Raw genomic sequence first — 24,880 nt, forward strand, 5'->3', positions numbered from 1 at the left:
AATTCTTAGCAGGTATACAAACAGCTGCAGGGGAAACCTCAATATATAAAAGCCTGTATGTGTAGACTGACCAGACTGACCAAACCACTGGACTGGTTTCGCTGCCTGAGGAGGCATGGAAAAAGATTTACAACATAATTGGGATTGGTTTGTCTCCCAGCGCTAACAGTAAGCTTAAATTATATTTTAAAAACAGACAAATGAATAAAAACAGGCACACAAATGCAAACAGGCACATGGCTAGATATGACGCAGTCATTGTCCACCCTTCAGTTTAAGCAAGACTCTTGAACTTTGGACCGTTCAACATTTGCTGGACTGCTTGGCATTTTCTGCTTCCATCTGTCAGACAAACAAACACAAGCTGGAGGACCAGCATTCCTGCAGACATTTATACGCTCACATATAAATGTCTCTTAGCTGTTTTTCCAAGCTAATCAACTGTTGAAGTTGTTTTTGTCACATTTTCACTTACTTTTGTGCTGTAGCTGAAGGCAGTTTGACTAAAATGCACAGTGCTATGGAGGCTGCCATGTAGTGTCAATATCTCATTGAACTCTGTCACCTAAGAACATTTTCACTCCCTACACTGTATTTCTGTCAACCAGGCAGTGAGGGTGCTAGTTTTATCCCAGTCGTGACTTCGAGTTCTGTGAGCGAAACCCAAGAACTGCAGACCTTCGTGATGTGACTCTGCAAAACAAATATCATCAACATGCACAAATTCGTGAAATCTGGGGGCCCGAGATCCATAGTAAACAAACGAAGAGAAGTAGCTTCACAAAAAAGACTCATTGTTAGTTTTTTTCTTTTTTTTTTTCTTTTTTTTCTTCTTCCACATTTGGTCGTAAACTCAAACGGAAATGGTTCGTCCCGATCGGAAAGTACCACACAAAATGATCTTTTTTTTTTTTTTTTTTTTTGTAGTTTTCGTCATTTTTCTTTTGTTTGTTAGCCACTGTTCCTTCCCGTTTAGCCCCTCCCCCCCTTGGAAAGCAGCAGATCATTCACCAGAAATTAACAAAAAAGGAAAACACAGAAGCTCCTCTTCTTCTTTCCGCGGTGGAAAGGCCGCCCCCTGGGTTTCGGGAGGGGGGGGGGGGCGGGTGGGTTGATACTTTCTACTCCATCCGAAGTTCAAACTCAAGATGGATGGACCTGCCCAGGCTGTTCTTCTTCGAATGACGCATCGCTCCCATCCATACTGACGGAGGAGAAAGCACACTCAAGTACAAAAAAAGAAAAAAAAAACAGAAAAAAAGAAAAATAAAACAGAACCTGGACAGCATACTACTCCATAAAACTGAGCGACAGATCTGTCTGTTCCTCCTGAAGTCTTGAGGCAGTGTTCCACTGTCAGATTCTATGTCTCATTTGTTTGTTTGTTTAGGTTTAGTTCTGTCAAATCCTGTGTCCATATGTGAAAGCGGTGCGTTGTTTCCAAGGCAGAATGAAACATGTTCCTTGGCAGGGTAAGTCAGGGACGGTGGTTAAGATGTGCCGGTAAACTGTTGGAGCCTTAGCTTAATTTCCAGGACAGAGGTGCAAAAAATAAGAAGAATAATAAACGGTCCAAGCCTGCAAGACGTGGAGGAGTCCGTACAAAAAGAACGTTCTGAATCATTCCCATTTTCCTTTTTTTTTTCGCGTACTTGGTCACCATTTTTAATTTCGATATATTTATAGCCATTTATATAGATCTATGTATATTTTATACAATTAAAAACACCATAGAGATGACAGACTATTTGGTATTTTTTTTTTCTAAGTAGAAGCTTCTCCTTTAATAAATGCATATAAATAATAATCTTTTGATTTTTGAATTTCGAGACGGTCACTCCCCCCATGTTTTTCACAAACCCCACATTAGGCCTTCAAAGTGTTTTACACTCTTCATTCATCGATTTCCATTCATTCATTCACTCATTCATTTGGGCCGGACATTCTGCGGCCTTGCTCTGGAGATGCAAGGTGTGTTTGGCGATTGGTCCATGTACGACCCTCTCATTGACTGGGCTGTTGAGAGTCTTTATGCGTGTCTCTGGGGTCCACTAATTGAGTCTCTGTGGGTCCGCTGGGGGGCACGCCTCCATTTCCCCCTCCGTTGGTGAGAAGAATGCAAACTGTCTCTCTGGCCCCTTGCGGGACGGGGAACATACCATCCTCCTGCTTCTTGTTGGCATGGGCTAGCGCTCGGAGCTGCTCCTGCGCCTCCTCAAGCAGATGGGCGGCCTCTTTCTCTTGGGGAGTAGATCTCTCTCCACTTCCGTTCATGGTGGCTGTCTGCATACAGGAAGCCTCGTCTTGGTGCGAGTGGACGGAGGGAATGATGGGGATGGAGCATGGCCGATATGGAACAGGAGAACACTTTCCAGGGATGGAGGAGCAAAGGTTCCTTGAAGAACCCTGGTCCAAGTGGCCTCCCCATGACCGAGAAGAGTGTGAGGCTTGCATATTGTGGAAGGAATCCTGATGCAGGTTGCCGTCAGACTTCATGGTGCTCCTGCATACAGAAATGGAGGAGATCAAAAAGAGGACCAGATGTAACAGTAAGGCTTTCTATGAATATTAGATCTATAAGAAACAACAAACATTCATAACATTTTATGATGCATTCATAAAGCACTATTACAATAGTCATATTTATTGTGTATTATAAATGAACTGGTTTTTAATAAATGGTCTCCAAAGCACATTGCATTGTCAGTGCCAAAGAAATTCAATCCCAGCTTTCAAAGTGCACTATAACTTGTTATGATTTATGATTGTCATGGCTCAATGGCTGGAGGAACTTTACTTTAGTCGAAAATATTTCTCACATTACTTATAGCTCACAAATATATGTCATAAGTTTTTATAATTGGGTTGTATTAGCATATGTCTACTTATAGTGCATTATGGAAGTAATTCATCTTCTTCTTTCAGCTGCTCCCTTTAGGGGTCGCCACAGTGGATCATCTGCCTCCATCTTGCCCTATCCACTGCCTCCTCTACTTTCACACCAACCATCTCCATGTCCACCTTCACTACATCCATAAACCTTCTCTGAGGTCTACCTCTTCTCCTTCTACCCGGCAGCTCCATCTCCAACATTCTTTGCCCAATATATCCACTATTCCTCCTCAACACATGTCCAAACCATCTCAACCTGGCCTCTCTAGCTTTATCTCCAAGCTGCTCCACCTTCACCGTCCCTCTGATCTGCTCATTTCTAATCTTGTCCAGCCTGGTCACTCCCAACGAAAATCTCAGCATCTTCATCTCCGCCACCTCCAGCTCAGCCTCCTGTCTTTTAGACAGAGCCACAGTCTCCAAACCATACATCATAGCAGGACGCACTACTGTCTTGTAGACCTTCCCTTTCACTCTTGCTGCTATCCTTCTGTCACAGATCAGCCCTGACACCCGTCTCCACCCACTCCATCCTGCCTGCACCCTCTTCCTCACCTCTTTTCTACACTGTCCATTGCTCTGGATGGTTGACCCAAGATATTTGAAGTCATCCACCTTTACGACCTCTACTCCTTGCATCTTCACCTTTCCACCTGCCTCCCTCTCCTTCACACACATGTATTCCGTCTTAATGTAAGTAATTCATAATGCTCTATAAACATGGCTATAAATTGAATATAGACATGTTTATGGTGATGTGTCGTTAATATTTTCATAGACATGTTAGTCATAGAAATTCTACTCATAGCTACTCATAACAAGTACAATTGTTAAGTTAAGTAGCAGCCAAGACTTCTGAAATGAGTTTTTTCATTGTAATAGATATAGACACACTCACTGACCACTTTATTAGCAGCTCTTGCCTTGTAGTACCACCTTACTGGTGCACAGTCAGAGCAGCACTATAGCTTATCTGTTTATACACAGCATTAGCCATCCTCTAGATCTTCATCAGTGGTCAGTTTCTGACTACAGAGCCATTCCAGGTTGAATATTTTCTCAACATATACTCTGACATAACAAGCCACAACACTGCCTCATGCACTCATATCAGTGCCATACACATGTTGCTACCACGTCAGTCCACCGACCAATTAATATGTGGTCAACAGCGGCCCTGTGGTCAGGAACTTTCCAGTGATGAAAAAAGTAAGGAGTGCATTAGCAGTCCAGAAGCAGATGTGTTATGGTTTATAATTGTACATATAGATAGTATGGCTATAAAAAAGGCAGGGCTCGTAATGGTCAGTGAGTGGAAGCAGTGACTATATACAGAAATGAATATACTTCATATCATATAAAGTTAAAAAAAAAGAAAACTCAAAGGCAAGAACAGAAACTCGAGATTACTTAACAACGTTACACAGTTTAAAGAAAGTGTGCAATCATTTAGCCACAGTTTTTATAAGATGATGACCAGGTGTGTAGTATCCACCGATCACATGACTATGCTCATGTTCTTATCACAGCTGTGAGTCTGACATTATTCTAGATGAATGAATAAGAACATTAAGGCACAAAAGGCTCACAAAAAGAAGAACATCTGACACGTTTTCCCTCATCAGCCCGGTTGAGAGTCTGAAACAGCTCCTCAACCATTGTGTCAACAAATCTACGCTCCAGCTTGAACATTACATTATTCATACCACGCACTGAAACAGGCACAGATGAAGTGAGGACTGCTGAGGCCTTCAAGAATGAACGAATGCAAAAGAGGCTGGTTGGCATCTATTGCTATGAATTATGACACTCATTCTGTTTGCTTGGTCCCCAGAAGACGCCCCTCGTTCACACTTGGTGAAGGCTATCAAGACGTGACTCAGAACTCTCGAATGGCTCTGTGGGGATTTAGTATGCAGAACACTTTCACAGCTGATGGAAGCAGAGGAGGTTCAAGCCTCAGCGCTAACGTCGCGAGTGAGGAGACATCCGGATTGTGTCCCTCGCCTCTTATCTCTCTGTAATAAATCATAATCCCTGACAACGCATAGCGTTCCTCGCTGCATCAATATTTAACCTAGTGTCCCCGTCGCTTGTAATACCCTAATCAGAGTTAAGCCACCATCAAGTGGGGGTCCAACTCTCTGAACACTGTACATAAAAGAAAAAACACCACAAAAGAGAAAAGGGATGTTTTAGCAGATCTGGGCTTTGCTAATCTGTAAAGTATATAGAAAAATGTTCGATTTTTACTGCACTATTCCTAACCCTGTGTGTGTAGAGCAAAAAGGCAGACAATCTAGAAGGCCCTGAGGATTGGTGTAAGGACCATTGCCCTAAATAAGCCTTACTTAAATGCTTTTGTGGCATGTGAAGTTCCCCTGGGCCCCAATGACAGCCACAAGAGATAGCAGGAACGCGGGGCCCAAACCCCAAGCCCAGAAGAAACCCAGCAAAGACAGCGGAAGAGGAGGACATCCACAAGGGAGTTGGGGATGGCACGCAAGTCCCGAGAACTACCTCCTGGGCACCATCTCCGGTCCGGCAGCGAGACCACCCCAGTTTGTTTCATGTTCAACCACAGCCAGCGAGATGCATTGAGGGAATGGTGATGGGGAAGCAGAGCACCAAGCTCTCTTTTCCTATCAGTTCCACATCTTTTAAAAGAGCAGAGAAGGAACAGAGAGAGAAGGGAAGAGAGCTTGCGGCCTTCATCGGGGCCCAGGAGACAGGCGCATTCCACAGCTTCTGCCGCAGCTTCTTATCCCTATCATCTACCATTAGAGTGTCCTCAAAGTGGATGGACTGAACCGTGGGATTAAACGTGTCTTCGTTCTTAAAAACAAAGGTTCCTGAATGACTCTTTAATTGGCATAGATCTCTTACCCATCGTCCTGTATATCCACTCAAAGTACCACAAAGTGGGAAATATGTCAATTTGTGGTCATTATGGCCTGTTGTGGTCATTATAGTGAACCACTTACCATAACACACCTGATGGTACAGTTTTGTATCTATTTAAACATATTTCCAGTATTTTCCACCGTAAAGTGCTTATGTATATGTTTGCAAATTGGCTATATTGTTTATGAATATGAATGACTCATTTTCAGCTTATTTTTCACAGCAACCTCTTTTGATAGCAGGTGGCCACATGTGCCCCTGTCCCTCATTTCTGTGAGCTTTATTGGCGGATTTATAAAATTTATGCAATTTACTTGGTGTTATATGATAGGCAGCAAAGAATAAATACATAAACAAGTGCCCTTGTGGCCCATCTAAGAAAAGATTATATTATTATCCCTTCTTCTCACCCTGCCCAAAAAAAATCTTCCATCTCAGGCCAAAGAAGTCTGAACTCATTTTATCAGTGCTTAAAATAGTTGCGGCGCAGTAAACTGCTGAATGAAGCACCCTCCCATGACACCATGGCGAACTGAATTAAAACACCAGTTCATTTTACAGTCTTTTCAATCTCCAGACCACGCAGGCTGTTGTTGAGCGGACAGCCGCAGGTTGTGATTAAGCGGACTCAGTTTTTTGATCAGATAGGAGATTAAAGTCATTGAGACTGAAGCCACTGAGTGAAGATTTATCTCTTTTTAATGATGCGCTACCTGTAATCTCCTATTCAGCATGCAGCTCCAGACACGCTCTATCTGTGTCTCCTGCTGACGGACGAATTAGGAAGACTCTGGCTGTCAGGAATGGTGCAGTGGAGTCATGAACTGAAGTAAGTCAGTCATTTTAAGCTGTTGAGCTGGCCTAGCATAGGGCAAATCTGTAATTTTAATAGATGCGACATGCACCGTGAAGTTGGCACCAGTCCACAAGTTAATTGGCAGTATTTGGGGGCTTGTTTTGAGGAAGGCAGGACAGAAAGAATGGATTAGCATGTCTGCTTGTGTTCGGTTCCAAATTATACATGGTTAATGGTTTGCTGGTATGCTATTGTATTTTAGGCAGCAAAATTCTCAGGGCCTTCAGAGAAGACAATGTCTGATTTTTTGGTTAATTTTTATTTAAATGAATCAATTAGGAAGTATCGTAGTCATACTTTTTTGATTCTTGAAATGCCCAACGGTAAATGGTCCCAATGATCCCTATTTTTTTTTATCTCTGTGGTAATTTCTTGAATTTTTGGGTGCTGGAGCCTATCCCAGCAGTCTTAGGCAGGATATACCCTGGACATGTCGCCATTCCATCGCAGGGCAGACAGACAGACACAGACAGTCAGTCAGTCACTCACTCACGCACTCACTCACTCACTCACGCACTCACTCACTTCACACCCAGGGGCAATTTACCATGTCCAGTTGGCCTGACTGCATGTCTTTGGACCCTGGATGGAAACCCACGCAGACACGGGGAGAACATGCAAACTCCACACAGAGAGGACCCCGGTTACCCGGCCGGGGAATCGAACCCAGGCCCTCCTTGCTGTGAGGCAACAGCGCTATCCACCACGCCACCCTGCCGCCCGCATCAGATAAGCTACCAACATAATTAGGAACTTAGTGTGGAATCAACCATATTTTGATTCCCAATGGGTGCCACCAATTCTGTGAGAAAGAGAATCACTCTAGGCCTTCTGAAAGTTCTAGATACATCACTGACTGAATCTACAAACTGTATATTCAGGTTTCAAACACTTTTAGAAATGAAAAACAGTATCTCTGCCAAGACTCCTTAGCAAAAGAGAATTTTTATGAACACCAATTTTAATTTCATACTAACACACCATTAGAATTCCCGTAGAGGTGCTAGCAGGAATCTGAGGTATTTTTGAATGACTTTTGACAGTTATGACCCAAATTGAAGGCCTATCTCTAATAGTCATGGTTCACCAGTGAGCATTTGCTGGGGCAAGGAAAAGAAAGTGAACACTGGGATATGATTCTGAATAACGGGCCAGCAATTATGAGACCTTTTAATCATGTTATAAATGCATGTGTGGACACAGGATTGAAGAAGACACTTAAGATTTTTGACCATGTCCTTGTCCAGTGGATAAATTACAGTAAAGGTAACCTTGTAACACACATTTGGCTTCAAGTGCAGAACTCTGACGGATGTTATTAGAAGCTGGCTCCAATGCACTGCACGTGACTAGGTGGCTTGGGTGCCAGTCATGAATTAGCATATCTGAATAACGATTATGCATTTTAACTCCCCCCTAACCTGGAATGGAGAGAAGCCAGAAAAGTCTGACAGGCACCTTTATCTAAAAATACTAGCATCAAGAATACAGTGCAGAATCTGCTCCATTTTAAGCCATTTTGCAGTGATGACAGCAAGGCTTTGACAGGCAAGGAATGAGACTAGCAATATATATATATATATATATATATATATTGGTCATATGCAAAACAGTGCTACTGAATTTCTTTCTCTCTGTGTGTCTCCCTGTCACTCCCTCTCTTCTCCTCGATCCCAGCCTGTCTCCATGACAACAGGATCTTTCTCAGGCAAGGGATATTCTTGTGCAGGCTGTGGGACTACAACCAGAAATAGGTCAGTGCTGACACCCTGTAGTGGTTCTTGGTGTGATCTAGTGGCAAGCAGGGGCCGCACACAGCCCCAGAACACTACAACCTCACAACAATTGCACGCAAACTGGGCCTGAGGAGGCCTGATAGGCATCCTGGTCCATGGGCTGGTAATAAGCAGGCCTGTGGTTCCTAATCCTGGCCCTGGAGTAATCTTGTCCTGTATATTTTAGCACTGAAGTGGGAACATGAAGGGTCCATATCCTAGAAAAGGTAACTTTACTAGCTTTATGTAAAATGAGAGTTTAATGTAGTATGTAAACATTGTTAAAATATCCAAACATATCCCCAGTCCATATACAGAAGTTAACCCTTCGGGTTCTAAAGGGCATTTTCTTGGTTGTTGCATATATTCTTACATTTGCCTTTAAAGGCAGTTGCATACGACATAATACCCACTATATCAAAATGTTCAGAATAATCTCAGCTCTCTTTATGAGGCAGTTTTGACCTGGTCCAGTTTCACAATTTCTTGTGGGCAAATTGTTTTGGTGCTTGAAATATGTTCACCAAAACCTTAGATTCACAACCGTAGTGGAATGTGTGAATAAGCTAGTAGATAAATGCTATCTCCACTTCCCAAAACCACTACAGCAGCTTCAGTGGCTGCAGACCTTTTACACACCATTTCACATATTTGTTCAAGGTGACTGACCGAAAAATGAAAGGTTTCCAACCTAATGGGAAAATTCTCAATGATTTACTGAGTGTCCATTGGTCCAATTTGGTTAAATATAGACTAAACACACAAATCCACCAATTTCACATGGTGATAGGCAGATGGCATGTATGTCAACTTGTCTTCATAGCCTCATACTCTTGAAGTGATTCACTTGATAGGATGGATTAGATAGGGTGACTCTACAGATTCAGGAAATGTTTGAACCATATTTCTGTGTTGTATTATAACGATATTAATAGAAACGCTGAGAATAATCGAATTGGATACATTGCCGTGTTTGCCAACCCCAGAGGGTCAAACAATAAATTGAGCTTAATTTGTTATTTTTGTGTTGTCACAAAACTATTGCATTTACATACAGTGTCCTTCAGAAGTCTTAAGCAACTGAGAGAATTCAACTTAAATAGCTATGTAGCTGGGCAGTAATTGTGTATTTGCTCAGAAAAACACAATATCAGATAAATCATAAACATCATGGCAGTTCTTCTTTAGTAGTAAAGTGTGTCATGTTACCGTTATGACTTACCAGAGTATATAAGTAACAGCCTGTTAAAATTTAAGGGGGAAAAGGAGTAAAAAATAATAATAAACTCACAGAAATGTCATACAAGGACCTTAGAAGCAGAAGAAATGCTAAATTAAGCACAGCCAATGCTCCAGGACTACAGCTGGGAATCACTGTTGTAGCCCACAGGTCAGCACTGGATTGCTCTATCAATTGGTTATGGAGAACTTTGTGTACGGGACTGTTCTTACTGAGAGCTGTACCTCAATATAGTCTTTTTTTTTAGAACTGCATGGAACAAAGACTAGAGACTCCCACCACCAGACATATTTTCAGAAGCAGCTTTGGAACAAAAAAATAGTAATAAGAGCTGATGCAATCCCATGCCTGTCCAAGTCCTTCTACAGTCCTATATCATAACAAGCTAAAACAATCTGCCTGCTCTTTTTTACTCAGCACAGTAAATGAATGACACACAAAAAGAGAAAAAGTTAAAAGAGAATGTGTAATTTTATGTGATGCTTTCAGGCATTAGAGGCATAAGCCATTGTCATTAAGGAGGTAAAGCAAGGGCTGAGCCAAAGGAAGGTCATGGTGGTCAAGGGAAAGGGTCATGGCCAACAGGTAACCTTTCTGGTTGGAGGGCAAGTTATCTTTCGTGCTTGCTCAGTTTGAGCTAATAAGGCCTTCAGACGAGCAGCCGAAGGTCAAATGTTAAAATATACACAGGCAAAGGTTTGGGTTTGGCTTAACGTGTGTTTAATTCAGGACCAGCGCCAGAACTAAATCTTAAGAGAACTCTTAGCTACTGTGGTGAGGGGCACACTGTGTGAAAACAATAGACCAAACTCTATATGAAAAATTTGCCCACTGATGATCAGTGCAAACAGCAGGTAGTTACATTTAGTGACTTTTGGGTTGATGAGGACAATCCACCAGTCCAAACTCCACTTCCAGTCTGAGTGCTTAATACGTGAGCTTTATAAAACACCTCACTCACACTCTTCCTGGCTCCATCTCCCTCTCCGACCCGTCCGTTTCCTGCAGGTGCTGGTACGCAGGCCCAGAGTCTCTTGAGTTTCCAATGGGATTGAGCCGTCCTCTGGGTATGGGCGGGGTTTTGCGTGCTGCTAGGCGGAGGGCGGAGCGATTGTTTCTTTGTTCGCCACTGAATGAGAGGGAGCCACTCCTGCAAACCACACATAGCAGAGCAACAATTTACTATGGATATGTATAGAACCCACTGAGGATACATCAATAAGTAGCAAACTAACAAAAGCAATAGCAAATAGAAAAGCTTCATTTCCCCTTGAGAACCTCCACTTTAACAACAATCCACAAGCTATATGAATGAGGGTAAGAAGGAGAGAGAAAGGCTACAATCATAGAGGAATTGGAGCTATTGCCTCTAGGCGTAGATATGATATATGATATGTATATGATATATTGTAGCAAGCCACTGCTGGTGCCTGGGCCAGAAACTCAAGAGGTGTGGCCACGCAAGCGACTATGTGAATGCTCATGAAGGCCCTCTTGAAAAGGGACTGAATGTTGTTGTGTATGGCTGTTTGTTGCTTTAAGTTATGTGTTTATTGTGATGTTCTGTGTTGGGGTGTTGGTTTAGCTGTGTTGGAGGGGCTCATCATCAGGGTGAAACCTGTGGCTGGTGGTGGCCTTTCCCTGGGTTTGCTGTCTGTTATGTACCTCGCTGCTGATGTATGTGATAAAGAGGTGCACAATCATGACCACCCATATGTTTCTTCTTCCACCAAAGCCACAATAATGTCACTGGTGAAAACTGGAAACTGCGTTTACCCTACAGAAATCTTATGATGTATAGTTCTTGTGAACACTGTATTTCCACAGTGGTATAGTATTATATTTGTTGCCATCATTTAATGTAATATAAAGTTACCAAAATTGCAGCCAATACTACTCATGTTGAAAGAGAGAGTTTTATCATTAGAGAAGATTGGCTTTCATGCTAATCATACAATTAATTATTCAGTTAACCTTTTTCTGCAGGTCTTCTAGTGACCAGTAGAATGGAAATTGACCCAGATATTATTTTTTAAAAAATCCTTATAACCATGTTTTCAGATTAACTAGGACACTGTTGTATCTTTGTGTGAAATGCTGAGAATGTGTTGAACTGCTGGAGAGCAATGGAGGCTGAAAGCAATTCACCCCTCTCCACAAAGGTGAGACACATGTTGACTTGCTCATTTAAAAACTGTAACTCAAGACTTTTTAACTGCAACTCAAGGCTTTTTAACTGTAACTCAAGACTTTTTAACTGTAACTCAAGACTTTTTAACTGCAACTCAAGACCTTTTAACTTTAACTCAAGGCTTTTTAACTGCAACTCAAGACTTTTTAACTGCAACTCAAGGCTTTTTAACTGTAACTCAAGACTTTTTAACTGTAGCTCAAGACTTTTTAACTGCAACTCAAGACCTTTTAACTTTAACTCAAGACCTTTTAACTTTAACTCAAGACCTTTTAACTTTATCGCAAGACTTTTTAGCTGCAACGCAAGGCTTTTTAACTGTAACTCAATACTTTTTAACTGTAACTCAATACTTTTTAACTGCAAATCAAGGCTTTTTAACTGCAACTCAAGGCTTTTTAGTTGCAACTCAAGGCTTTTTAACTGTAACTCAAGACTTTTTAACTGTAACTCAAGACTTTTTAACTGCAACTCAAGGCTTTTTAACTGCAACTCAAGGCTTTTTAAGTGTAACTCAAGACTTTTTAGTTGCAACTCAAGGCTTTTTAACTGTAACTCAAGACTTTTTAACTGTAACTCAAGACTTTTTAACTGTAACTCAAGGCTTTTTAAGTAAAAAAAAAATGCACAGTTCAAATGAGGGACCTCTAAAACAGGCAGAAACTGAATGTCAATGCGAGTATGAAAAGGTGTTAAACATCTTTTTTGGCACAGTACAGTATTGCGAAGCATTAAAATACCTTCCCATGTACATATAAAGATTAAAAGAAAATCATTGAAAAATAACAAAGCACTTAACCCTTTAGTTCTTTGACAAACAATTCATACATAGTTACCATCTGCTGCATTTGACCAACATTATAATGACTCATTGCTGGTCTATCCATACATAAGGGCTGCATTCTCCACTCAATTACACCAGCTTGACTGAGTCTCTCTCTCTCTCTCTCTCTCAAGACCTTTTAACTTTAACTCAAGACTTTTTAACTGTAGCTCAAGGCTTTTTAACTGCAACTCAAGACTTTTTAACTGCAACTCAAGGCTTTTTAACTGTAACTCAAGACTTTTTAACTGTAACTCAAGACTTTTTAACTGCAACTCAAGACCTTTTAACTTTAACTCAAGACTTTTTAACTGTAGCTCAAGACTTTTTAGCTGCAACGCAAGGCTTTTTAACTGTAACTCAATACTTTTTAACTGCAACTCAAGGCTTTTTAACTGTAACTCAAGGCTTTTTAGTTGCAACTCAAGGCTTTTTAACTGTAACTCAAGACTTTTTAACTGTAACTCAAGACTTTTTAACTGCAACTCAAGGCTTTTTAACTGCAACTCAAGGCTTTTTAACTGTAACTCAAGACTTTTTCGTTGCAACTCAAGGCTTTTTAACTGTAACTCAAGACTTTTTAACTGTAACTCAAGACTTTTTAACTGCAACTCAAGACCTTTTAACTTTAACTCAAGACTTTTTAACTGTAGCTCAAGGCTTTTTAACTGCAACTCAAGACTTTTTAACTGCAACTCAAGGCTTTTTAACTGTAACTCAAGACTTTTTAACTGTAACTCAAGACTTTTTAACTGCAACTCAAGACCTTTTAACTTTAACTCAAGACTTTTTAGCTGCAACGCAAGACTTTTTAACTGTAACTCAAGACCTTTTAACTTTAACTCAAGACCTTTTAACTTTAACTCAAGACCTTTTAACTTTATCTCAAGACTTTTTAGCTGCAACGCAAGGCTTTTTAACTGTAACTCAATACTTTTTAGCTGCAACGCAAGGCTTTTTAACTGTAACTCAATACTTTTTAACTGTAACTCAATACTTTTTAACTGCAACTCAAGGCTTTTTAACTGCAACTCAAGGCTTTTTAGTTGCAACTCAAGGCTTTTTAACTGTAACTCAAGACTTTTTAACTGTAACTCAAGACTTTTTAACTGCAACTCAAGGCTTTTTAACTGCAACTCAAGGCTTTTTAACTGCAACTCAAGGCTTTTTAGTTGCAACTCAAGGCTTTTTAACTGTAACTCAAGACTTTTTAACTGTAACTCAAGACTTTTTAACTGCAACTCAAGGCTTTTTAACTGCAACTCAAGGCTTTTTAAGTGTAACTCAAGACTTTTTAGTTGCAACTCAAGGCTTTTTAACTGTAACTCAAGACTTTTTAACTGTAACTCAAGGCTTTTTAAGTAAAAAAAAAATGCACAGTTCAAATGAGGGACCTCTAAAACAGGCAGAAACTGAATGTCAATGCGAGTATGAAAAGGTGTTAAACATCTTTTTTGGCACAGTACAGTATTGCGAAGCATTAAAATACCTTCCCATGTACATATAAAGATTAAAAGAAAATCATTGAAAAATAACAAAGCACTTAACCCTTTAGTTCTTTGACAAACAATTCATACATAGTTACCATCTGCTGCATTTGACCAACATTATAATGACTCATTGCTGGTCTATCCATACATAAGGGCTGCATTCTCCACTCAATTACACCAGCTTGACTGAGTCTCTCTCTCTCTCTCTCTCAAGACCTTTTAACTTTAACTCAAGACTTTTTAACTGTAGCTCAAGGCTTTTTAACTGCAACTCAAGACTTTTTAACTGCAACTCAAGGCTTTTTAACTGTAACTCAAGACTTTTTAACTGTAACTCAAGACTTTTTAACTGCAACTCAAGACCTTTTAACTTTAACTCAAGACTTTTTAACTGTAGCTCAAGACTTTTTAGCTGCAACGCAAGGCTTTTTAACTGTAACTCAATACTTTTTAACTGCAACTCAAGGCTTTTTAACTGTAACTCAAGGCTTTTTAGTTGCAACTCAAGGCTTTTTAACTGTAACTCAAGACTTTTTAACTGTAACTCAAGACTTTTTAACTGCAACTCAAGGCTTTTTAACTGCAACTCAAGGCTTTTTAACTGTAACTCAAGACTTTTTAGTTGCAACTCAAGGCTTTTTAACTGTAACTCAAGACTTTTTAACTGTAACTCAAGACTTTTTAACTGCAACTCAAGACCTTTTAACTTTAACTCAAGACTTTTTAACTGTAGCTCAAGGCTTTTTAACTGCAACTCAAGACTTTTTAACTGCAACTCAAGGCTTTTTAACTGTAACTCAAGACTTTTTAACTGTAACTCAAGACTTTTTAACTGCAACTCAAGACCTTTTAACTTTAACTCAAGACTTTTTAGCTGCAACGCAAGGCTTTTTAACTGTAACTCAATACTTTTTAACTGCAACTCAAGGCTTTTTAACTGTAACTCAAGGCTTTTTAGTTGCAACTCAAGGCTTTTTAACTGCAACTCAAGGCTTTTTAACTGTAACTCAAGACTTTTTAGTTGCAACTCAAGGCTTTTTAACTGTAACTCAAGACTTTTTAACTGTAACTCAAGACTTTTTAACTGTAACTCAAGACTTTTAACTGTAGCTCAAGGCTTTTTAACTGCAACTCAAGGCTTTTTAAGTGTAACTCAAGACTTTTTAGTTGCAACTCAAGGCTTTTTAACTGTAACTCAAGACTTTTTAACTGTAACTCAAGGCTTTTTAAGTAAAAAAAAAATGCACAGTTCAAATGAGGGACCTCTAAAACAGGCAGAAACTGAATGTCAATGCGAGTATGAAAAGGTGTTAAACATCTTTTTTGGCACAGTACAGTATTGCGAAGCATTAAAATACCTTCCCATGTACATATAAAGATTAAAAGAAAATCATTGAAAAATAACAAAGCACTTAACCCTTTAGTTCTTTGACAAACAATTCATACATAGTTACCATCTGCTGCATTTGACCAACATTATAATGACTCATTGCTGGTCTATCCATACATAAGGGCTGCATTCTCCACTCAATTACACCAGCTTGACTGAGTCTCTCTCTCTCTCTCTCTCTCTCTCTCTCTCTCTCTCTCTCTCTCTCTCTGTGCCAGGTGTGTTTGGCTTGGTATATTGACACACACTTGAGACAGAAAAGGGCTTGAAAGGCACTTATGTGGAGAGGGCTTCTGTTCCCCTGGCCTGAATCTCCTCATTGTCACTGATCCATTTCCTAAACACTCCTTTATGGCTGTCACTAATATTTGGTAAAATCGACCATCAACTGTAGAGCAGTGACGGATTGTCCAGGTTTCCATTCTTCGCTCTTATAAGTCAGTAATACAGTAAAATGAAAACAGCTTGATGCTGCATCCACAAATGAAAAGTAAAACTCAAAAACACAAAGAAGAAACCATATTTAAACAGATTTCAGAAATGCTGCCACCTTCTCTGGGCCCGAGGACATTTAAGATGTATTGAGGTTGATGTTGAAAACTGTCCTGTGGCCTGACAAATCAAAATTTTAACTTCTTTTTAGAATTCATAGACTCTGAATACTCTGCGCTGAAGACCACCCAGCTTGTTATCAAAAAGCCAGCATCCATGATGGTATGGGGGTGCATTAGTGCATAGTGCAACATAGGTGACTTGCATGTTTATACAGGCGTTTATACATTAATTCTAAATGCTATATATAGGTTTTGAAGTATCATATGCTGCCATCCAGATGACGTCTTTTTCAGGGAAAGACAATACCAAAACACTTGAATTGTACTACATGTACTACAACAGCATGGCTCTAAAGTAAAAGTGTCCAGGTGCTAAACCTTCCTGTCTGCAGTCCAGACCTGTCACCTGTTGAAATCATTTGGCACATTATAATTTGACACACAGGACAAAGGAAAACTTGAACTGTTAAGCTGAAATCCTTTATCAAACATGAATGTGAACATTTCAGTTTCAAACTAAAGCCATCAGTCTCCTCAGTTCCCAACCACTTACAGAGTGTTGTTAAAAGAAGAGGTGATGGAACACAGTGGTAAACAGGCCCCTGTACCAACTTTTTTGAAAGTTTTGTTGCCATCAAAGTCAAAATGGGCTTCTATTTTTACAAAAAAAAACAACAAAATGTCCCAGTTTCCACATTTGATATGTTGTCTTGGTTCTGTACTTTCAATTAAACGTAGGATTTACATGATTTGCACAACATTGCATTCTGTTTTAATTTACTTTTGCACAGCGAACCAACGTTTTTTTGAAACAGGGTTGTGGTTAACCATGCTATTACAATATATTCACTTCCCCGGCTCACTAGCAGCAGAGTTTTGCTCCAAGGCTTTACGATGATGATCAAACAGATGCTGTTCACATCTCAACCTCATTTAGATGTGATGAGGTTGTGTCCTATAGAACAGCTTCTAATCTGATCAAATTGCTGAGTTTCCTTTCTTAAATCATTAAAATGGAACTTTTTATTATCTTCACAAAATATCTGAATATTTGAATAAATATTCGAAAATGAAAATATTTGATAGCTGAAGAGCTTTCTATAATATCAATAATTCAATAATCAATTATTGTTCACAATAAACTTTATGTGATTGTACTACGCGAGCTGAAGGGAGCAGCAGAGTAGTATACTGGTGAATAAGGTCACACCTATGTTGAGATTAAGCGAGTTATCAGAGCAGCACTGAAAACGTTTTTGACATTCCGATGCTGCATTCAGACAGATCGTTTTTTTTCACCAGGTCTCCTGCAGCGCTGTAATTCGCTCCGTATCTAAATCCTTCCTTAAGCCGAGACAAGAGCAATCACTTAGACTATGATGATCCTTTTGAAGACACAAGCAATGGGTGAGGGACGGGGGCTGAAAAGCATCTGCAAATGAATTACGAATGGGAAAAAAAAAACAAAAAACAGGCCTGCCAGGGTTCACCAAGCCACAAACACCACCAGGAAGAGAACTTTAACATGAACAGGCTGAGAGATGGGGATTAAATGAGATGGATGCAAATGGACAAAAGTTTGTGGACGTCCAGTTCTTGAGTATGTTAGTAATACAAATGAATATATGTTGAACAAAGCTGCTCCTAATATGGGTATGATGATTGATGACATGACTTCAGAGGTTTAATATGTGCTTGTGCATGGGGTGCAAACTTGGTGTGACAAGTAGGGGCTGGGTAATGTCGGACGACTATACTCATTAATGTTTGTATCATATTCATAATATAGTCTGTTTATTTTTTTGACACCCTTCTTATCATGTATAACGTTAAAAAGTGGGGTGGGCATGAGATAATAAATCATTTATGATATAAGACAACAAACATTTATGAGGTTAAATTGTTCAGTTATACTCTAACTATATGGTGCAGTAAGCATACAACAAGTTGAAACTTCAAAGCAGGATTATGGTTTTATTTTATATAGCAATGATATGAGGCACTACATTATCCTAACTGTCGAAACTGTAATAACCTGCTATAATTCCAGTACTGGACTAAAAAAGTTTAAAATGTTAAACTTGTATTATTTGACCATTTATTGGTGCTTGCCAGCAACATATATCATGCATCCCTATTAAAAAAATACTTGGCAGGTATTTTTGTATTGTGTGTTTGAAGTGACCTGATTAAAATATGATTGTGTTTTAACTTAAAATAGTATGTAACCTTGAATTTTGACTTAATTAAACTTAATATGAGGTTGTAAAATGCAGGTTATTGTTCTGTTAACTTACTATTACATGTGCTATGAATTCATTTTTAGGGCAATGAGTTTACCTTTTTACATCAAAGCGTTATTTTTTACAACGCAAAAGTGTCCATAGGTATAATTTGCACCGGGGATCCAGGGGACGCTGGGGGACATGTCCCCACTAAGTTTTTGAAACGACTAGCTTTGTCTTTGTTGACTTTGGCTTTGTTAAAAGTGCATTCATTCTAAATTTACATTGGGAGAAATTACACTGACGAAGCACAACGCTTATAGTATAACAAGCACAGCATAAAAATGGAGGACAGAAAAATTTAACAAGACCCAATGGGGCCGCACACTAAACACTGTCCTTAAAATGCATATAACCATACATCCTTGAAGGAACTCATTTCCATGCCATAATTCAAGTTTACGGTAAACAAACAATGTCCTATTTCTGCTTTGTTGTCTGTAATCTTATGGGAGTTGTCATCTCTGCGATTTTCAAGGCAGTTTAAAATATTTTGCTCTGGGTGTTGCTTCAGTCGGTTACTTTAGATGCATTTAGGACAGATTGTGAGTCATCAGCATGTGCATATGGATTTCTGGTAAGAACAAACCCAGCTACTTTTCAAAATCAATGCTTTTATGAGCCTAATTATGCTTATGGTCTGTTTTGAAAGGTTCTGCTGGATGCATTTAGTCACATAAACAGACATTGAGGCAATTAAGCGTATATTATAGGCTTTGAGGTTTCACTGTTGGAGCGGCAATGCTCCACAGCTCTCTGATCAGCTCAGTGAATCAAATCAAAGCTGAAGGAAAGAAATGAGGAGGGAAAAAAATTGACAAATATGAGTAACACGGCCCTGAAGCATGAAATCCAAACTGGCCGGCATTTTCATATCATGAGCTGTTGATTCAGGAAGCAAAACCTTTTCACTTCAACCTTATCCGCCTGTCATCCCAACACTGCTGGTGATGTTTCATTCTCAGGTCCCCTTTATGGCTTTGTTCATAGACTAATACATACAGCAATGTGCAAAAGTCAGACGGCGCTCTTATTTGTTTTTTTTTGTTTTTTTAATTTCAAGTCAAAACACCCATCAAGTAAAGTTATGAATTTTTCAGGAGATATTACTGAGAGAATCTGCTATATGAGAATCTACACTATATTGCCCAAAGTATTCACTCATCCATCCAAATCATTGAATTCAGGTATTCCAATCACTTCCATGGGCACAGGTTTATAAAACCAAGCCCCTAGGCCTGCAGACAGAATGGGTGAAAGAATGGGTCGCTGTCAGGAGCTCAGTGAATTCCAGCTTGGAACTAAATATTCTAAATATACTAAATATTCCACAGTCAACTGTCAGTGGGATTATAACAAAGTGGAAGTGATTGGGAACGGCAGCAAAAATGACAGAGTGGGGTCAGCGCATGCTGAAGCACATGGTGCACAGAGATCAGCAACTTTCCACAGAGTCAATCAGTACAGAACTCCAAACTTCATGTGGCCTTCAGATCAGCTTAAGAACAGCATAGAGAGCTTCATAGAATGAGTTTCCATGGCCGAGCAGCTGCATCCAAGCCTTACATGACCAAGAACAACGCAAAGCGTCGGATACAGTGGTCTAAAGCACTGGCCACTGGACTCTAGAGCAGTGGAGACATGTTCTCTGGAGTGACCAATCACACTTCTCTATCTGTCAATCCAATTCACGAGTCTGGGTTTGGCTGTTGCCAGGAGACGGTACTTGTCTGATTGCATTGTGCCAAGTGTAAAGTTTGGTGGAGGGGGGATTATGGTGTGGGGTTGTTTTTCAGGAGTTGGGCTCGGCCCCTTAGTTCCAGTGAAAGGAACTCTTAATGCTTCAAAGAGATTTTGGACCATTTCATGCTCCCAACTTTGTGGGAACAGTTTGGGGACGGCCCCTTCCTGTTCCAACATGACTAGACACCAGTGCAAGGTCCATAAACACATGGATGACCGAGCTTGGTGTGGAAGAACTTGACTGGCCTGCACAGAGTCCTGACCTCAACCTAATAGGACACCTTTGGGATGAATTAGAGCAGAGACTGTGAGCCAGGCCTTCTTGTCCAACATCAGTGTCTGACCTCACAAATGTGCTTCTGGAAGAACGGTCAGAAATTCCCATAAACACTCTCCTATTCCACAGTAATTATGTCAAACACAAATGTAATGTTATGTAAAACATACTTCTTTTAACAGCGTGAAAAGACTTCTAATGTATAGCGTGTTAAAAAGATACACTTGTGTAATTACATCAGGAAACACTGAGAGATATGTGTAATTACATTGACTGTGCTTCTGTAATCTGCCTGACTAAGTCATTAGTAGTTACATGGTGGTTGCATATGTTATTCATGTGTAACTATATAGTTATTCGAGGCACTTATATAATATAAACTGGGACTAAATGTGACTTTCAAAAACCGTGGTAATGTAACTAACCTTTGAGCTGTTTGGACTTTTTCAGGACTAGATTAGTCTTTGATGGTCAAAAGTTAGTGGTTGAAAAGCTGGACAAGGCATGTATACTACCTATGCTGGTCAATCAGCTTAGCTGCTTATATAGCATATGTTTTTAAGATTAAGAGACCCTTATTAGTCCCATAACAGGGAAATTTCACCTCCGCATTCAACCCATCCGTGAAGTGAAACGCCACATACACACTAGTGAATAAACACACACCAGGGGGCAGTGAGCACACTTGCCCAGAGTGGTGGGCAGCCCTATCCACAGCACCCAGGGAGCAGTTGGGGGTTGGGTGTCTTGCTCAAGGACACCTCAGTCATGTGTTGTCAGCTCTGGGGATCGAACCAGTGACCTTCCGGTCACAAGGCTGGTTCCCTAACCTCCAGCCCACGACCCATTAGATTTGAATTTGATGGTCCAGCTCGTCTACCACAATAATTTACTTGGCCAAACTACTCAGCCAGCTTTGTTATGCTGTTTGACCAATTTGGTCATGCTGGCTGACAAGTTTGGTCAGGCTGGTCCAATGATTGACCAGTTTAATTATACTAGTTGACCAATGTTATGCATAAAAATAATACATAAACATGACTTAATAAATTTGCTATTCAACATTGATTATTTTTATTGTTTAACGATGACTTCAGGGCTCCTTTAACTTCACTTTGATTGTGCAGAACCAGCAGCCTCTGCATGAAAGCCAGTAATTTAATCTATTAATGCACAACTGATTTCAATTCTTTAGTGGGCTGATAAATGAGCTTGCACATGGTCAGAGGCTGACACATTCAGATTTATTTTGATCTCCTGCTCCTCTGCCTCGCGTGTCAGCATTAGCACCAGAAATTCCTATTAACATGTTTATCACCAATTACAATTACTATCATTCTTTTAGTATTCAATAAAAGTGCAATTATTACGTGCTGCGCTGCCATGGAGATAATTTAATTTCTCTCTCTGCTGCCTTTCTACGCATTACACTGAGACATATTGTACTGGTGTTTTTTGCCGTGTCGCTGAAATAGCCGTTATCATCACACAAGGCCATAGAGCTGGAAAACATTCCACTGATTGGTCCCTAGCAATTTGCACCCAGACCTAAAGCCCCATTTCAGTTGAATAAGAACTAATGTGATTGGAGGAGATTAGAAATGGACAAAAGAGTGTAGATATCCAGTTACTGAGCAAAAGCAGCCTCACCTGTAGTGTCTTCCTGTCGACAAGATTCTCGGATGGGCAGAAGCCGCAGCAGTCTCAGCAAAACTGGACTCATGGACAGAGCCTCCATGTGGCGGGGAGGGCCGTGTGCTTTTACAGTACTGCAGAGAGAAGAGAAACACCAGATTAGTAAAATGGACACTGTCCTCAAACGCATTTGGTGTCCACTTTATCCCTCCAATCAATGGCCAACTTGCCATTTTATTAGAAACACCTGCCTTGTATTCCACTCACTGGCCATTTTATTAGAAACACCTGCCTTGTATTCCACTCACTGGCCATTTTATTAGAAACACCTGCCTTGTATTCCAATCACTGGCCACTTTATTAGAAACCCCTACCTTGTGTTCCAATCACTGGCCACTATATTAGAAACACCTACCTTGTATTCCACTCACTGGCCATTTTATTAGAAACCCCTACCTTGTGTTCCACTCACTGGCCACTTTATTAGAAACCCCTACCTTGTGTTCCAATCACTGGCCACTTTATTAGAAACCCCTACCTTGTGTTCCACTCACTGGCCATTTTATTAGAAACACCTACCTTGTATTCCACTCACTGGCCACTTTATTAGAAACACCTACCTTGTATTCCACTCACTGGCCACTATATTAGAAACACCTACCTTGTATTCCAATCTTTGGCCACTTTATTAGAAACCTATACCTTGTATCCCACTCACTGGCCACTTTATTAGAAACACCTACCTTGTATTCCACTCAGTGGATTTATTATTGGCCTCTCTATTTGCTAAATGTTATGTATGCAAAGGTTTGGCAACATAAATTAAATTATTTACAATTAGAAAACCAACAAAAAATGTACTGTAACCAAGCGTGTCCAATGTTTTGCATATGATTGTGCCTGTAAACACTGCAATAACTATACATTTGTCTATAACTTGGTTGAATAGTCATAACATTATTTAACAATCTAATAATAAGATATATTGACATATACTGACATATAATAAAATGACCCCCCTCATCCAGATATCATTTCAAATAGGTTCACTGTGTAGGTTTATGATTACAGACTATAGTCATGCCTAATTTATCAGCTGTGCTCCATCACATTAATCCTTGCCCAGTATTTGACCACAGTTGACCAGAAGCCACAAGCTTTAACTAAATCCACACACACACACACACACACGCACGCACACACACACACACACACACACACACACACACACACACACACACACACACACACACACACACACACACACACACACATTTTTCTGCTCTTAGAAACATATTCGGCCTGTTTAATATGTCGTGTTGAAAAGAAGTGTGGGAGCTCGCTTCTGTTGACACACCAGTAAAATCCTATTGCAGTTTCACTGAAAGCTTCTGCCCATAAAATCCCATTTCAGCAGCCAGCAGAATACAGAGAATCAGTCTAAATGTCACTGTGGTACTTAATCTACTTTGGCCTGTGGAGACATGAGGAGCCAAGAGGACACAGAAGAGAAGACACATAAAAAGGAAAGTAGGGATGAAAATTAAAAGGGGAAAAACAAGGGAAGAAAAAGGAAAGAAGGGATGAAAGAAGAAAAGAAGATGAAGGAATGGAAAAGAAGAAGAGAAGAGAAGTAAAATGAAAGAAGAAAAGTATAAAGTAAGAAGGGGTCAGAAGAGAAGAGAAGTATAAAGAAAGAAGGGGTGAGAAGAGAAGTATAAAGTAAGAAGGGGTCAGAAGAGAAGTATAAAGAAAGAAGGGGTGAGAAGAGAAGTATAAAGAAAGAAGGGGTGAGAAGAGAAGTGAAGAGACATAAAAAGGAAATTAAGGATGAAAATTAAAGGGAAAACAGAGGAAGAAAAAGGGAAAGAAGGGATTAGAGAAGAAAAGAAGAGGAAAGAATGAAAAAGGAGAGGAAAGAGAGAGGAAAGAAGAGAAGAGAAGTGTGAAGAAAGAAATGGTGAGAAGAGAAGAAAAGAAAAGAAGAGGAGAGAAGAGAAGAAGAGAAGAAAAGAAGAGAACAGAAGAAGAGAAGAGAAGTAAAATTACAGAAGAGAAGTATGAAGATAGAAATGGTGAGAAGAGAAGAAAAGAAGAGAAGAAGAGAAGAGGAGAAAAGAAGAAGAGAAGAGAAGAGAAGAGAAGAGAAGAGAAGAGAAGAGAAGAGCTAGTGCACTAGAGTAGTGCAGATGTTTGGATGGAGACTTAGGGCATTAGAGTCAGTGTAATTGGATAATCCAGCTTCTCTCTTGTTTGCCTGATGGCAGTCACATGGGGACAATATGTAGAGCACAGATAAGGTTATATTAATGCAGTCTTGAAAATTAGGAGGAGACGGGAATTTCTATTTGTCTACTGGCAGCAAACACGGAGCAATGCAGAATCACAAGAGTCACTAGTGCTTTCCTTTGCAGGGTGGCACACCTCGATTTGACATCAAAACCAGTGCATCTGTTCTAGCGTCAGTACAATGAACAACTAGTTATGTTCAATTCATTAAGAACCATTAGCCAACTGTGTTTTACACACAGAGGACCTCCACATTTAACCCATCCGTGCAGCGAAACACCCACATACATGCACACTAGTGAACACACGCATTGGGGCAGTGAGCACACTTGCTCGGAGCGGTGGGCAGCCCTATCCACAGTGCCCGGGGAGCAGTTGGGGGTTAGGTGCCTTGCTCAAAGACACCTCAGTCATGTACTATTAGCCAAGGGGATCGAACCAGCGACCTTCCGGTCATCGAACTCGGCCAAGTGGATCGAACTAGTTATGTTAGCATATGATAAAAAAGCTTTTCCATCAGTAAAGACAGAGTTCTC

General features: G+C 40.1%; 1 protein-coding gene across 1 annotated transcript in view; it reads right to left on the reverse strand.

Moving 5' to 3' along the window:
* Positions 1-1,112: 1,112 nt before the first annotated feature.
* LOC108440704 (pro-neuregulin-3, membrane-bound isoform) overlaps positions 1,113-24,880 on the reverse strand; it is a 553,144-nt gene continuing 529,376 nt past the window's right edge. The window contains exons 7-9 of the mRNA XM_017719726.2: positions 22,071-22,189; positions 10,629-10,817; positions 1,113-2,503 (exon numbers count right to left, since the gene is read on the reverse strand). Coding sequence (XP_017575215.1) covers positions 2,005-2,503; positions 10,629-10,817; positions 22,071-22,189 — 807 coding nt within the window. The 3' untranslated portion in view covers positions 1,113-2,004. The remainder of the gene's footprint in view (positions 2,504-10,628; positions 10,818-22,070; positions 22,190-24,880) is intronic.

This window comes from Pygocentrus nattereri, chromosome 5 (genome assembly GCF_015220715.1).
Source record: "Pygocentrus nattereri isolate fPygNat1 chromosome 5, fPygNat1.pri, whole genome shotgun sequence".
NCBI lineage: Eukaryota > Metazoa > Chordata > Actinopteri > Characiformes > Serrasalmidae > Pygocentrus > Pygocentrus nattereri.